Genomic DNA, 13,804 nt, shown 5'->3' on the forward strand with positions numbered 1-13,804 from the left:
TTATTTTATTATAGCTTTTTAACTCAGTTTTAGGCACTCACTCTGATATGAAGCTTTCTCTTTTTGTCTTTTAATTACTGATCTTTGATATCTCTCATGACAGGAAGTTTCTAGCTAGCTCTACTCACAAAGCCATACCACCCAAAATGGAAGATACCAACAGCTGAGGCAGTCTGTCCTTCACATACCTGAGACCCCGGGAAGAAGCTGTCATCTTTTGTCCTCATACTCTCCAAGCCCTGATCCCCTTCTGGCTCCACGCTTGCATCCTCACTTAGCATCTCATCTGCTTTCTCAATAATCTCTCGTACCTGTTCTACAAATGAGTCTCGCTCTGTTGCTAAAATAAACTCATTCTGCACCTGTAAAAGAACAAAGCAGCGTTCATTTTCCACAAACAATTTCCAAACAATATATTGAATAACCACCATTTAGTTTTGGTGCTAATGTTTGTCTTCCCTTTGCTGTTCTTCTGAACAAGATGAAAGTGGTGACACCTTAGAGAAAAACACTGTTTCTCAAATTATCTCCAGCACAGAAGCGTGTGCCCTGGTTTAATCTTTGCAGTGGAACAACATTTGATCTCACTTCTTTATCAGACTGTCACCTCAATCTTTGCTTAGCACAGGGAAATTTAAAATTAGCAGCCTTATCTTACTGCAATTCCTCCTGTCTAATGAATGCAATGCGCACTCATTAAGAGACACATTTAAAGAGAACTATAATATAAAAGAAATTGAAAATTCTGTATTCCAAGATGTATTCTGTGCTTCTCTCTTTCCATGCCATATACAACTTCTCTTCTATGCAGGCTGCATATCACTGATTTAAAGTCTGGCTGTGGAACAAAAAAGCCAATATGAATTATGTTCCACTGCTCAGCCTGTCTAGTTGCAATACATTATATTGCTTTATGAAAATAACTTCTCTTGCTTATGTTGGACAAAACTAGCTTAAACAAGTATACTTGGTTGTTAGAAAGATATTTTTGATTTGGTCTAAGCCATGAGAGTATTCTGTCTCCTGAAACTATGCATGGCAAAACTCTCAGAGATAATCTATGAAACAGAAGTAAAGCTGTCAGTCACAGAATCTCTGCTGCAAAAGAGGAAGTGCCTGACAAGGATGGTGAAACACTTGAAGAATAAGAAGATCTAGCAATGTCTGCTCTAAGAAAAGCAAATAGAATTTTTTTTTAACTAGGCACTTACTAGAAGATTGCCTGCCGTTTAGAAAATGTCAGATTAAAAAACAAAACAAAAAAAAAAAAAAAAAAAAAAACAAAAAAACAACCAACCAAAAAAACAGAAGCAGTTTTTTTACTTGATAAAAACCTCAATCCTAAGGTAAAAACTGACATAAACTTTCATGTGACTTGCATGCGCAGCATTAATTAATAATCAGAACTGCTAAACTACTGCCAAATTTCTAGTTGTGTGATAAGATGAACACACCATGCTGCATAGGAGACCAATTCTACACCATAAAGAAAAAAATACAACTGACTGGATTCTTCATCTCAAAAATATATCTTACCATAATTGTAGCTATTTCCTCAGGGTTATCACCATCCAAATCAAATTTGAAAGTAACCATTTTCCGATTGTGCGTCTCTAGCTGGCATTCCACTACCCGATCACCTTTGTTTGAAACCTAAAGCAAAGCAAAGAATACTTCAAACCAAAAGCACAAGAACCTAAGCTTGCTGAGATTTTAAAGTTCACCGAGACACATGAACAGTACTGGTATAATACAAACATGTTCTATCTTTCCAGTCTAATAAATGGTGCCATGTAGAGCATGATTTTTGTCTGAGGATATACTGAATATTCTGGAATAGTCTGTGGAACCACTGGTAGCTAAGCAAACCAATGTTACCATATACTTGTAATGCTTGTAAAGGGTCAAATATACATCATTACTACTGAGCTGTCCCTAAAATAAAAAATACTCACATTTAGAATTCTCAGTTTCGGCCTAGAAGTCTTCTCGTGGCGAGAGCGACTGCGGACAGACCTGCGCATGTGACGCTTCGCTGTCCTCCCCTCGTGCCTGCCACTAGAAGCTGGGACATTCTCGTTGCCATCACTCAATCCTGAAGCAACATCAGAATGTGCACTAGAAATAAAAGGCAACTTCCTTTTAGTATCCATGCATTCCATATCTGCAACTTTAACTTTTATTCTGTACTGGGAAGCGGCCTATGTGTGTTAATCATGGATTAGAGGAAAAAGAGTCCTGTTAACACCTCGGGTTGCTTAAATAGAAATTTTAACTATAATTACTTTTCTACCCCTCTTGCAAGCTGAGTTGTACAAATCTATCTTATGCTTTCAAGTTATTTGGAGTTGGAATTCTGTTTAAGTGCCAAAAGAACAAAAAAACCTGTCTCTTATGATCCATTTGACACGACAAAAAAGTTAATCACTACACACAACCTTAACTTATTCCCTCCATAAACCACAATCTACTCCACCCTTCATGACCCTGTTTTTCCTCCAGGAACTTTGGTTACTCACATCCTCAAGAACACTCCCAGTGAAAAAAACATATCCCTGGTGAACAAATAAATCCAAAGATTATCCATGGAAGTATAATCTAACACATGACATTGAAAGTCAGTTTGGTGAAAAGAAACAGTGCTCACCTATCCATAGAAGAAGTCAAAGGGGTAGACTGAGCAGGCTGTGTCACTGGAAGAGTCTCTGAAGAAGCAGTCTGTGAGGCTCCCTGAGTACCCTATGGATAGAAACCTACAATCAAGAACCCCCCCAGAGAGTACAGTTCCTTTTCAAGCAACCCAGTAGTCTTCAGTGTTTCCTCCCAAACCAGTTGTAAAGCTGAAAGCTCTGCCTTTTTAGGAGTTTAAATAGCTGGCATCTAGGGCAGCTCTAGTTTACAAAATACTCTAGAGCAAACTGCAGTGAAGCAAAACATCATCTGAGGAGAGGTTAGGAGAGGAAACCAGCCACACATCCTTTCTACTGCCACATGTCACTACAGCTGGCCATGCAGTCACAGTCTTACTAACAGAATGTGCAAAAGGCAAGCCAATGCAGAACACAAAGACAATTCCAATTCTCCCTGCAAGAACCACACTGCAAGGAATAGGCATAATGACAGATTCTCAAAGGCTATTGATTGCAGCTTGTCTTTGATATGGCAAAAATGGTCTACAGTACTAGCAAGAAGTGAAGTGTTTTACTGCTTTTTGCCTGCAGGATGCACACTCACTTCCCAACAGAACAACCAGTGGCAACAAGGTCCCCACATTGGCATGACATTCTGCTGTAAGAAAAAGGTAATTTGAAATATTAACTTCCAACTGAAGACAAGCACAAGAAGGGATTAGTTCCCCACAGATATACACTGCTGCAGGAGTCAAACATCCAAAATCTCTTGTTACATTATATTCCATATATTTACCTCCACGACTGCCTGCTGTGAGGAGGCAGATGAGGCCTGTTGTGCTAAACTCACAGGAGGCTGGGGCACCTGAACCTGTCCTCCCAGGCTGCTCATGGAAACTAAAACATTCTGCTCCCCGTATGGCTGCACAACAGGAGCAAGGTAGCCTGACTGGGCCATTGCATCTGTGGGCAAGGGAGGGGACAGCACAGCAGAAGGAATGCTGGCAGAGGCCACAGCTGAGGAAGGTGCAACGTTCGAGTCCCCTGGGTACTGCGGTGCCAGCCGAGATGGGAAGCCCTAGAACAGAAATGAGGGAATCAAGTCAGTGAATGGCAGAGTTAATTAGGAAACAAGACAGTGACTTAAAAAATACCAGTTCCAGAGGCACGTTCCAACCTTCAGTACTTGTTCAGGCACTCCCAAAATCTTCCCAAAGTGGAGCAAACTGCTCATGCAGCCAGCATGCAAGTCACCATGCCTGAACAAGCAAATTCCCACTCACAGTCCCAAGTCCTAGGCAAAACAATCTCCATCTCCCAACTCTCACAGCTGCCTATACAGCTTATGATTTTAAAGCCTGAGATTAGAAATGAGCTTGAAGAATTTTCAGGCTGAACAACTATGGCTCAGATGTTATACAACTGCTGCTGATTCTTGAGAATAAACAGCAACAACACTCTTGTGTTCTTCCGGTCCTCTTGTAATGAGCTGACCCAGAAACAAGGAACACATTTATTATTATTCAGGTTGCCACTTTTTACAGTGAGTGATATCCAAGCTGCTGAAGCAGTCTGTGCCCACCAGTCCAGCAGTTCACAACCAGCATCAGGTACTTACGTCACATCCAAGATCCAGCTGCCTGACTGATTTCTATGAATTCTGTGTCCCACCCCTTTCCAAACTTGGAATGAAATACTGACACTGTTGAAGATGCTGCCATTGATTTTCTTTCCAACACACATCTCCTATTTTCAAAATTACAATTTCTTATTTTCTTTTTCCCCAAGCTGACAGATCTAATGAATATATAGCTGTCCTCTCTCACACAGTGGTGGAACAAAGCCCTACATTATGATTCTGTCATTTTAGACAAATTCCAGTGCCAAATATAAAAAATTCAAAATGCCTGGTTGTCCAGGGAGTTTTTTTCTCTTCTTTCCTCCTTAAAATGGTTCTTTACCGCACAACAGGATTTATCCTAGTGGCTTAATGGCTCCCATATGAGAAGTGAGCTGGCCAGGGCACACAGCTCAGGTCTGGTACCTTAGAGAAACGGGCAAAAATGTGGAGAAGGTCTGCTGGCTTGCAACAATACCTGGTAAAGAGCATCTCCAGCAGGAAGTGAAGCTTCAGCAGCTTGTCCAATGCTGACTGGCAATCCCACGGCCTGGACAGTCGGCTGCAGGAGCTGTGGGAGAACCTGGCTGGGCAGCTGAGCCACAGGCTGCATCAGTGTGGGGAGCTGGCTAGGGACAAGGCTTGGTCCTACAGGAACAGCAGCTGCCGCAGCAGACGTGGCCAGCGTGAGCAGTGGCTGATTCATGCCAGCTGCCATTGAAATGGGCAGTGACTGGAAACCTGGCTGAGCCACTGTCACATGAGGAGCTGCTACAGGCAACTGAGACACTGGGAACTGGGGAACCACGGAAGTTGGCAAAGCCTGTCCCACGGGGAGAAAATGAGAGCCAATGGGGACTGATGGGGCAACTGAAGGCTGAGGGAGAGAAGATGCTGCAACAGGTAATTGAGGCTCGCCTTGGATGATCGACACTGGTTGGGAAACAGGAAGCTGGGGAGGTAAAGAAAATAGAGATAGATTTTTTTTTTTAAAGCAGGGTTGCGGAAAGCAGAGTTTTACACATTAGTCAAAGAAAGCATTATTCAAGTTACAGCACTCTGTTAAAGTGGCTGGGGAGCACAGTTGGCAGAGTGGCTGGGAAGCTGGCTGGAGTTCCAAACAGTCCTCACTTTGCATCACTTCCCTTGAAGAACTCAACGGGTTCTTGAAACAGACACCCACAGAGGGTGAAAGAGCAACATTTGAATACCCTGAAGCACTGATTTGTGCATAAACAGAATCAAATTCCCCTCAACTCTGTCCCCAAGCCTGCCTTCTTACAGCAAAGAAGTGCAAATCTTACAACAAATCTTTGTCAGCTTTGAGTATGGGGACTAAAGCAAAGGAGAATCAAAATCCACTGTGCCAGCATTCAGAGAATGGCAGGGAATATGTCAATTAAAGCCAGCAAACGATGCAACTGGAAAGGCAGTTTAGATGAACGAGCAACAAAACAATAATTTAAAAAATAAAATTGCGGCTCACACGTTCAACAGAGATATGAGCCAAAATGAAGCAATATTCAGTAACAGAAGCTTCTTGATCAGGAAGTAAAGGAGAAGAGCTGATTAAGGAAGATGACAGAATGAAGAAAGGAGTCCTATAGTTCACTACCTAAATAACTGAATATGTTTTACACATGTAATGGTGCAGAAGATAGACAGTGGATGGGAAACAGAGAAATGACAAGTTCCTGAACATCAGTTCACAACACACCATTCATCAATATGTCTCCTGATATTTTTGACAATTTAAAGATCTTTGTGCATGGAAGTGTTCTCCTCCCTCAAATTACTCACAACTATACCACGTGTACAAGGGTTTTCAACATATTTTCCAACAAAACTGACAGTTATAGTATAATACTCTTGTATAATATAGTAAAAATACTTTTGTTTGGATGAATGTTTTGAAACCATGAGGAAAGATGACAAAAGTGAAAGCTGCAGCATATTGAATCTACCAGCTGTGGTGAAGAAGAAGAAGAAAAAAAAATCTTCTGCTAGAAAGAATTTTGTTTACCTGTGTCCCAGCTGCTGCCTGAGGCATTGGCATGACCTGTGAAGTTTGAGTTTGAGAGACAGTTTGTGCAGGAGTGGTGCTGGCAGAAACTGAGGGCTGTTGCAGCTGGTATTGTCCAGGCTGTTGGGAAGAGGCTGGCTGCTGTGCACTCTGCAGCATGAAAAAGGAAAAAGCTGTATTACTCCCCAACAGAGGTTTTTTAAAGCACATCCTACTTAAATTCTGCTTTTTACTCTCTCCTAAGTGATATCGTGGTTCTTCACAAGATGCTAAGTCAGTCAAGCTCCAGCAGTTACTTATTAGCATTACTAATAAATTCTATTATTGACACCAAATCTTGCAAGAGAATTCTCTCACCTGTGAAACCAAGAATGAAGATTCTATAAAGAAAGACAAGGCACCTAACAGAATGTTGCAGATCAGATTTCCAGATAGAAGAAATTGTAAGAAAAAAGTCTGCCTGTCTAGACAGTCTAATCTGCAAATCCTGACATGTCTCTCCTTGAACAGGACCACCTTTGCAAATTCAGGTGGAAGTTGAGGAAGACAGTCATGGGTAAACAAGCATTAATATGATTTTTAAAATAAATCTCAAAGTCAATGTGCATCTCATAGCATGTTAGACTGGGTGAGAACCAGAGGTTTCCTTTGCAGCAAAACTACAGGTCAGATGGTGACAGAGACAGTCAATTGCTCTTAAAAGAGTCATCCAAATTCCATACTGTGAGTACTTTGGTTGTGAGTTTAGGAACTGTGATCTTACCTGCTGAGTGTGTTGAGTGGGCTGGGATGGCACCGATGCATTGCTTGAGCCTGGCTGGCCTTGCACCTGTGTCTGAAGGGAAACAAAAAGAGAATCAGCTGAGAAAAACTACATGGTTTCTGCTGCAGGCAGTTAAAATAATTTCTGCCTGGAATGATCTGGTTGGAATAGGTTTCTAGCTTGTCCTCATGGACAAATTGTCCTTCAGGCCAAATTTCATTACGACAACCAGAACAAAGCAGAGTGATCTGGAGGAGTTCTGAACGTCATTTTCAGTCTTCCAAAATAACCAACTCAAAAAAAACTCTGCAACCCACATGCCCCTCAACATGAGACAGATCAGCCTACCAGCTTCTTCTTCCACTGGTGATGCTTTAAGAGCAGGATGCCCTGGTATGGTAACTGGAAATAGATGCATTAAGTTGTACCTTTACATGTGCTCTAAACACAACCAGGTGGGGCAATAAAAGGAGGCTACATGGACATAAAACTAGCCATAAAAAAGCCAAGCACGAAGATATACAGAATTCTAGACCATTTTCAAAGTTACCAGTACACATAAATGTAATGAGTTTTCTTTGAGAGGCATGTCAAAACACAGGCTAATAATCATTCCCAGAGTCACTACCATTCAAAGGCTACAAGAATCAGATATGGAGGAATATGAGGGTTCACACTCTAGCTGAGACAGAATTTTCGAGTAAGCAACGAAAAAAATGGATGAGTGACATACAAATGAATGTGGAAGATGCAGTGGAAAATGGAATGGATTTTCATTATTATTTTTGTGGCTGAAATTTTTTATCAGATCCCAGGATCTGTATTATTGTTTTTGTAACAACTGTATTTCTTTATGAGCTTCTGGGAGAGAACCAGACAAAGACCTCAAGGTGAGTTCCCTGAGCATGTACCACTTGGGTGAACTGCCTTTGTAAAAAGCATTATCTGGTGTATATGTATCATACCAGAAGTATCTATGAAAAGTCCTTAATGTTGTGATCATTCTGCTTGCAGAAGCTCATTAGGAACAAGTCTGTTAAAATTCCATACTTTTCTAATTATGGAAACTGTGGGGAAAGGAGACTGCCAATGAAGAGAACCATTTTTTTCTTTGCTGTTTCAGAAGCTTCAGGCCCTTCCTTGCTAGGATCTACACATGTGCTACATCCCACTCCTGTAACATGCTGCAATATGCTGACATGGACTCAGTTAGGGTTTCAAATTCTAATCTTCTAATGAATTAGGTAAAAGATTCCAGAACTTATATTCTCCCAAACAAGTGACCTCTTTTTTTTTGTTTGTTTTTTTTTTTGTTTGTTTTTGTTTTTTTTGGTTTTTTTGTTTTGTTTTTGTTTTCCAGATGTATTTCATATCCATCTCAATTTACCTCCTGAGTTTAACAAAGGTTTATGGAGAAAAAATCTCCACATAGTTTTCAAAGTTCTTGAGTAGGAGATTCATTCTACAATCTCTACAGCACAGCAATTGCTATCCATTAGACTAGTGATGAAAGCTGTTCCAGCTTTACTAAATGTTTTACTAAAACACCTTTAACATCCCTTACAGAAAGCCTTAAATACTGAGCTCTTGATCTTAACACAGACAGGAAAATTATTCTCCTTCACACAAATCCCAAAGTTGCTAATACTCCAGTAACTAAAATGTCAAAGCCTCCAATTCCAAGGAGAAAATAGGTAAGAGAGAAGTCTACTTAAAGTAAACCCTCTCTTTTCACAAAAAGTTATGAGACTTCAGACTAGGAGTGCAGACACAATGTATATAGACACACACCTCACAGTGTACAGAAAAGCGACCATTGCAAATGCAAATACCACATATGCTGATAAAACACACATCTCCAAACTAAGCTTCAGGCCTCTAATTTTGCTATTTAAAAGGACACCACATAAGGCTTACAGGGTGGCAATACCAACTAGTAGTTGATTTGCCATTAATTAACTACTCAAACTGTTTAGCTTCTTCAACAAATACATTTCCAAATCCATGTACACATATGAACAGCTCCTTCATTCCTTTCTTCCCTCTCAGTTTCCCCAAGTCTAGAAAAAGCTCTTGCATTTTGGACAGTCACCAAAATAACCTTGTTGTCTAATGAAACATTATTTGTATGAAATTTCAACCTCAAATAAACACATTAAAATGGCTAAAGAGCAGCAGCAGAAACACAAAGCAAGTTGTACTACCACTGCTGATTCTAACTGTGGAGAAGATACATTTCATTAAAATGACTGTTTAAAAGCCAGTTTGGTACTCCTGCAATCTCTCACCAAAAGAACAGCCAGTCCCAGGAGGAATACTGACCGTTTTTTACTTTCAACACAAAAGCCCTACCAATATTTCAGCCAAATCTGAACACAGACGTAATGGTTGCTAATGCCTCATTATGTCATAGCAACCTGGTTAAGTTAAAGAGATCCTAGTATAGACTCGGTGGAAAGACACCCCCACAAATGCTAATTCTTAGAACCACATGGAGCAGGTCTAAAAGCAAGGTTTCCCTTTTACTGTGACTTATAAAAAGCAGTGAAATTGTGGAAGGCTTTGCTCCTGTAACCTGAGGATAGGATGCAGGTGGTCCTGATGAAAGCGAGGTGGACAAGGCCTGCTGAGTTGAGGCTCCCTGGGGGAAGCAGATGAAGAGCTGCGACTCTTGCAACACCTTCTGGGGCAGCTGAACAATGGGCAATGAGAAGTCTGAACCAAAAGCAGAAGATGATCCCCCTGTAGGGGGAGGAGACTGGAAATCACCAGTGTCAGAGGAAGTCAGCTGTGAGGAATCACTGGAGTACTCTGGGCTTCCTTCTGGCCAGCTGCGCCTGGCAGAGCCCCCTCTGGGACCCGCTACCCCAGCACCAAGATAGTTACACTGCTCCTCTGTCACAGGCTGCAGCCGACCATGCGACCCTACGCCTTGGCTGGACTCCTCTTGGCTGCTCTCCACGGAGCCCCGGCGACTCCTGTAGGCCCGTGGGGGCAAAGCCGCCCCTTCTGCCGGAGCAGAGCTCTGTGTGTGCACATGGAACTCAAAGACACAGCTGGCTCTGCCATCAGCACTGTGAGAGAGCACAGCCGGGGCCGAGTGCGGAACAAACACCTGGTGGAACGTCATCTGAGCTGGCTCTGCACTCAGGGGAGCTGAAACACTGGATAATGGAGAAAGGGGACCCACCCCAGAATCCAGCCTCAGGTTCTGAACGTGTCTTGCCAGGTATGTCTGCCCCGATTGCAAGTCGAACACAGAGCTTTGTGGAGGACCACCTTGCCCATGGTTTGACTCAGAGACCTGCTTCAAATGCTGTTCGGTCGCGTGAGAGGTAAAAGCTACTCGATCATACTGCTCCGATACCTGTGATGGATAGTGCATGCCCACCAAATATACAGCTTCTGGATGCATCCTGTAGTGAGCATCCTCTGGAGGTGTTGGTCCAGATCTATAGTCACTGTGGACAGGAGCTTGCTCAAACACAGGATTAACTTGCACATGCAGAGGCTCTCCAGCGACTCTCTGAGCTGCTGTGCCCAGCATGACAAATGCCTCTGGAGTCCAATTGGTGGGACTACCACCAGGTGGAACTAAACTCTGGCCAGTCTTCAGCAATGGCTGGAAGTGGCAAGTTTGGGCTTCCAAAAATGAAGTGCTCTTGCGCCGCTGAGCAATCGCCACCTTCGGCGGGCAGACAGGTGGTGGCGAGAAAGACACCGGCCGTTCATGAACGTTTGGGAAAAATATCTGTGAATCTGGGAACGGTGGTGTTCCCCCACGAGGATGCTGAGGCTGTATTGACATGAACAAGACAGGTAATTCATACATTAAAAGTGAAAGCACATCAACATGCACAGTTCACTAGGCAGTTCTGCGAAGTAACTTTATAGAATTCATACTCAATTCATGGTCAAAAACATACAGTACTTAGGAAATTTAGGTGAGTTGTAAATATCCATTAAATACATCCATGGCAGGCATAGTTACAATTGGGAACATTTGCTGGTGTTAGAGCTGCTTTTCCAGTTCAATTCCAATAGTTCACAAAAACAAACAGATTTTGCTCCTGACAATGGAATGAGACTTATTGTCATGGCCTATCCATTGTGATCAGAGCTTGAAATCCAATCAACCCCTGAGGTCACTGCCATATGTGGAATAAGAAATTCAGAACTTGAGAGCAACAACAATGCAGAGCCTCTGATTTGCACTTAGAAGATGACATTAGATGTTAGTATTTTCCAATACAAAAACACAGTGCTAGTGTGTCCTGTATGCTATCCAAAAAGCTAAAAAGAAACCTTTTGTAAGACAAAATTGACCATTTAATCACTTACGATCATACCTTTAATATAGAAAACCAGCACTCATTGAAACATTGCCGGGATAATAAAACATTCACAGGTTTCGGAACAGCAGAGTCCTCAGACAATTCCACTCCATCTGAAGTACCACTTCAGATGAGGCTCATCTTATTTAAGAGTTGTAGGGAATAATTCACTAAAGAGAGTTCTATGTAAGAACATCAAACAATTTAGTAATTTTACATCTTTTCGTGTCTGCCTGCAGTATGCACAGAGACAATGTATTCTCTTCCCACATGGAAAAAAACCTTGTAGGAGTCAGTAGTAAATATATTGTCCAAGACAAATGGCATTTATGACTTTTTCTAGTTGCTGTTTCCACATTGTTTACTTTCTCCCCAGCCTCTTTTGTCCGGAAAAGCAGCAGCAAATTTCCATATTGACTGACACTAATGAGAAGGTCCTACAGATGAAGTACCTTTCCTGTATTCTAAACCTGGTTCCACTTACTTCATTTACACAAAAATGCTTCTCAAAACTTGCTTTGTGTAAACTGAAGCTCAAAATGGAAAAGCAACTACCTCCTCTATTGTACGTTATCTTTGCATCTGACTTTCTAAGAAACACGAAACTACTGTTTCTTCCCATTAAGAAGCAGTTGAAGTGGCATTTCTGATAAGAATTTACAAAAAAAGCCTCAAAAGTATTCATATTCTGAATATCTAATATCAGTATCACAGCTAGCCAAAGCTTTAAGAATAAGCAACAACAGCAACCAGGCCTTAAAAGCTGGTTGTTTTGTGCAGGGCTAAATTAACATTCACTGTTTACTTGAAGTTGAAAAACAAGTCTCCTGACTTTGGGTAATAAGAACTAGTCTTCCCTTTACCTTCTGTGGTACAAGTGGGTAATTTACATTTATACTATCCTAAAACACAAGAAACAAGCAGTCAGCCACTGTTTGATAATGTTTACATGTACTGCTTCATAGAAATAAATAAAAATAATAAAATCAACATTCCAGCAGCACAGTAGAAGGAATTGACTCTTCAATTTCTCCCTTGAAAAATGCCCAGAGCACAGGATGTATTTAATGATAACTTATCTTACTGTGCCAGGAGGCAAATGGTAACACATACAGGACTGACAGAGAGGGAGGGCAGGCTGGAGCGTCGATGCTTGCGTGGAGAGGCAGAGTGCATGGGCAGGACACTTTCCAAGGCTTTAGAAAGCTTTTCTGCAAAGGTTTCTTCAGGGACAGTCCGAAGGCAGAAAGGAGAAAGAGGTGCAGACAGCACTGGTGGTGGGGTGCAAGGAGCACTGAGAGGGATGCAGGACATACAGGGAAGAGCAGGAAGGTGGGGGACACAAACTGACATGCTACGACCACGTTGAAGCTAAAGGAGGAAAACAAAAGTTAAGAATTGAATACTTAAAAAAAAAAAAAAAAAGTAATAACAAAACCAGCAAAAACTATAATGAGGTAGAAAATAAATGAAGACACACAATGGAAGGCCCAATATTGACTAATATGTGATACCACAAGATATGAGAATGCTGAATGAATGCCAAGACACACTGGGAACAGGCTGTGTGCACCTCTGGGGAGCCCAGTTTGCCTTAGGTTACTGAGCAGTGTGGAAAGCTCCCTGGCACCCTTATGAGAAACATGTAGAAGGCAGATCAGACAGAGAATGTTTTCTCTGGAGTCACAGACACAGCCCATAGTGTGTGTACTCAAAGATCTGGTAGTCTGACAAATAAAAATTTTGATACTAATGAGCTTTCAAACATTCATTAGTTTTTAGAGTGAATGTGTGTTTACAGCTATCACCCAGTTCTTCTACTGGGGCAGGCCCTCTGCCTGTTTTATGAGAACTGAATGTTGCAGCTGGCTCTTTATTAACTGCAACATTACCATAAAAATTTAAACCATACTCCCTCTTCAACAGGAATTGTGGAAAAAACCTGGTTTAATCTGTGGAAAAATCTGTAAAATTAGTCATAGCCAAGCATCTTCCAGATGTTGGGCCAATAAAAGCATCTGGATTTTTTAATCTTGCCACAATCCAGAAGGCCACAGGTCAAAATCCAACCAAATCAGAAGAAACAGAATAAAGTTTTGAGGTGGGTTTTGCATTTTTTTGTTTGACAGGTTTTGTTACTGCTTTTTCTTTTTGGTGTTGTATTGTGTTTAGCTGTGGGTTTTTAAAGTGGATGGAAATGTGATGTTTTTAAAGAGGCAGTATAGACTTCTTATGGAGATAGCTAATTAAAATCAAATGCAGATCTCCAGAGAGAAAACAGCAAGATATTCAGGGGAGATCTGATTTCAAGATTTCTGTTGTGAGAAATCTTACTAGACTGATTAAAAATTTGGGAGAGAGGTAGAAAAGAACTCAAATGGTTAACTAAATACATCTTCATCTATTCCAAGACAGGAGTAGTTATACATCATTGCT

At 41.4% G+C, this 13,804-nt stretch overlaps 1 protein-coding gene across 4 annotated transcripts in view; it reads right to left on the minus strand.

Moving 5' to 3' along the window:
* Positions 1-13,804, minus strand: part of WNK1 (WNK lysine deficient protein kinase 1) — a 95,779-nt gene that overhangs the window by 23,319 nt on the left and 58,656 nt on the right. For 2 of the 4 annotated variants that reach the window (XM_056508606.1, XM_056508613.1), the window contains exons 9-16: positions 7,035-7,106; positions 6,272-6,421; positions 4,727-5,200; positions 3,427-3,708; positions 2,648-2,739; positions 1,956-2,118; positions 1,537-1,653; positions 189-362 (exon numbers count right to left, since the gene is read on the minus strand). In XM_056508606.1, coding sequence (XP_056364581.1) covers positions 189-362; positions 1,537-1,653; positions 1,956-2,118; positions 2,648-2,739; positions 3,427-3,708; positions 4,727-5,200; positions 6,272-6,421; positions 7,035-7,106 — 1,524 coding nt within the window. Of the gene's footprint in view, positions 1-188; positions 363-1,536; positions 1,654-1,955; positions 2,119-2,647; positions 2,740-3,426; positions 3,709-4,726; positions 5,201-6,271; positions 6,422-7,034; positions 7,107-9,600; positions 10,831-13,804 lie in introns of all 4 variants that reach the window. The other 2 variants (XM_056508630.1, XM_056508621.1) reach the window with 2 other exon arrangements.

This window comes from Oenanthe melanoleuca, chromosome 1A (assembly GCF_029582105.1).
Source record: "Oenanthe melanoleuca isolate GR-GAL-2019-014 chromosome 1A, OMel1.0, whole genome shotgun sequence".
Classification (NCBI taxonomy): Eukaryota; Metazoa; Chordata; class Aves; order Passeriformes; family Muscicapidae; genus Oenanthe; species Oenanthe melanoleuca.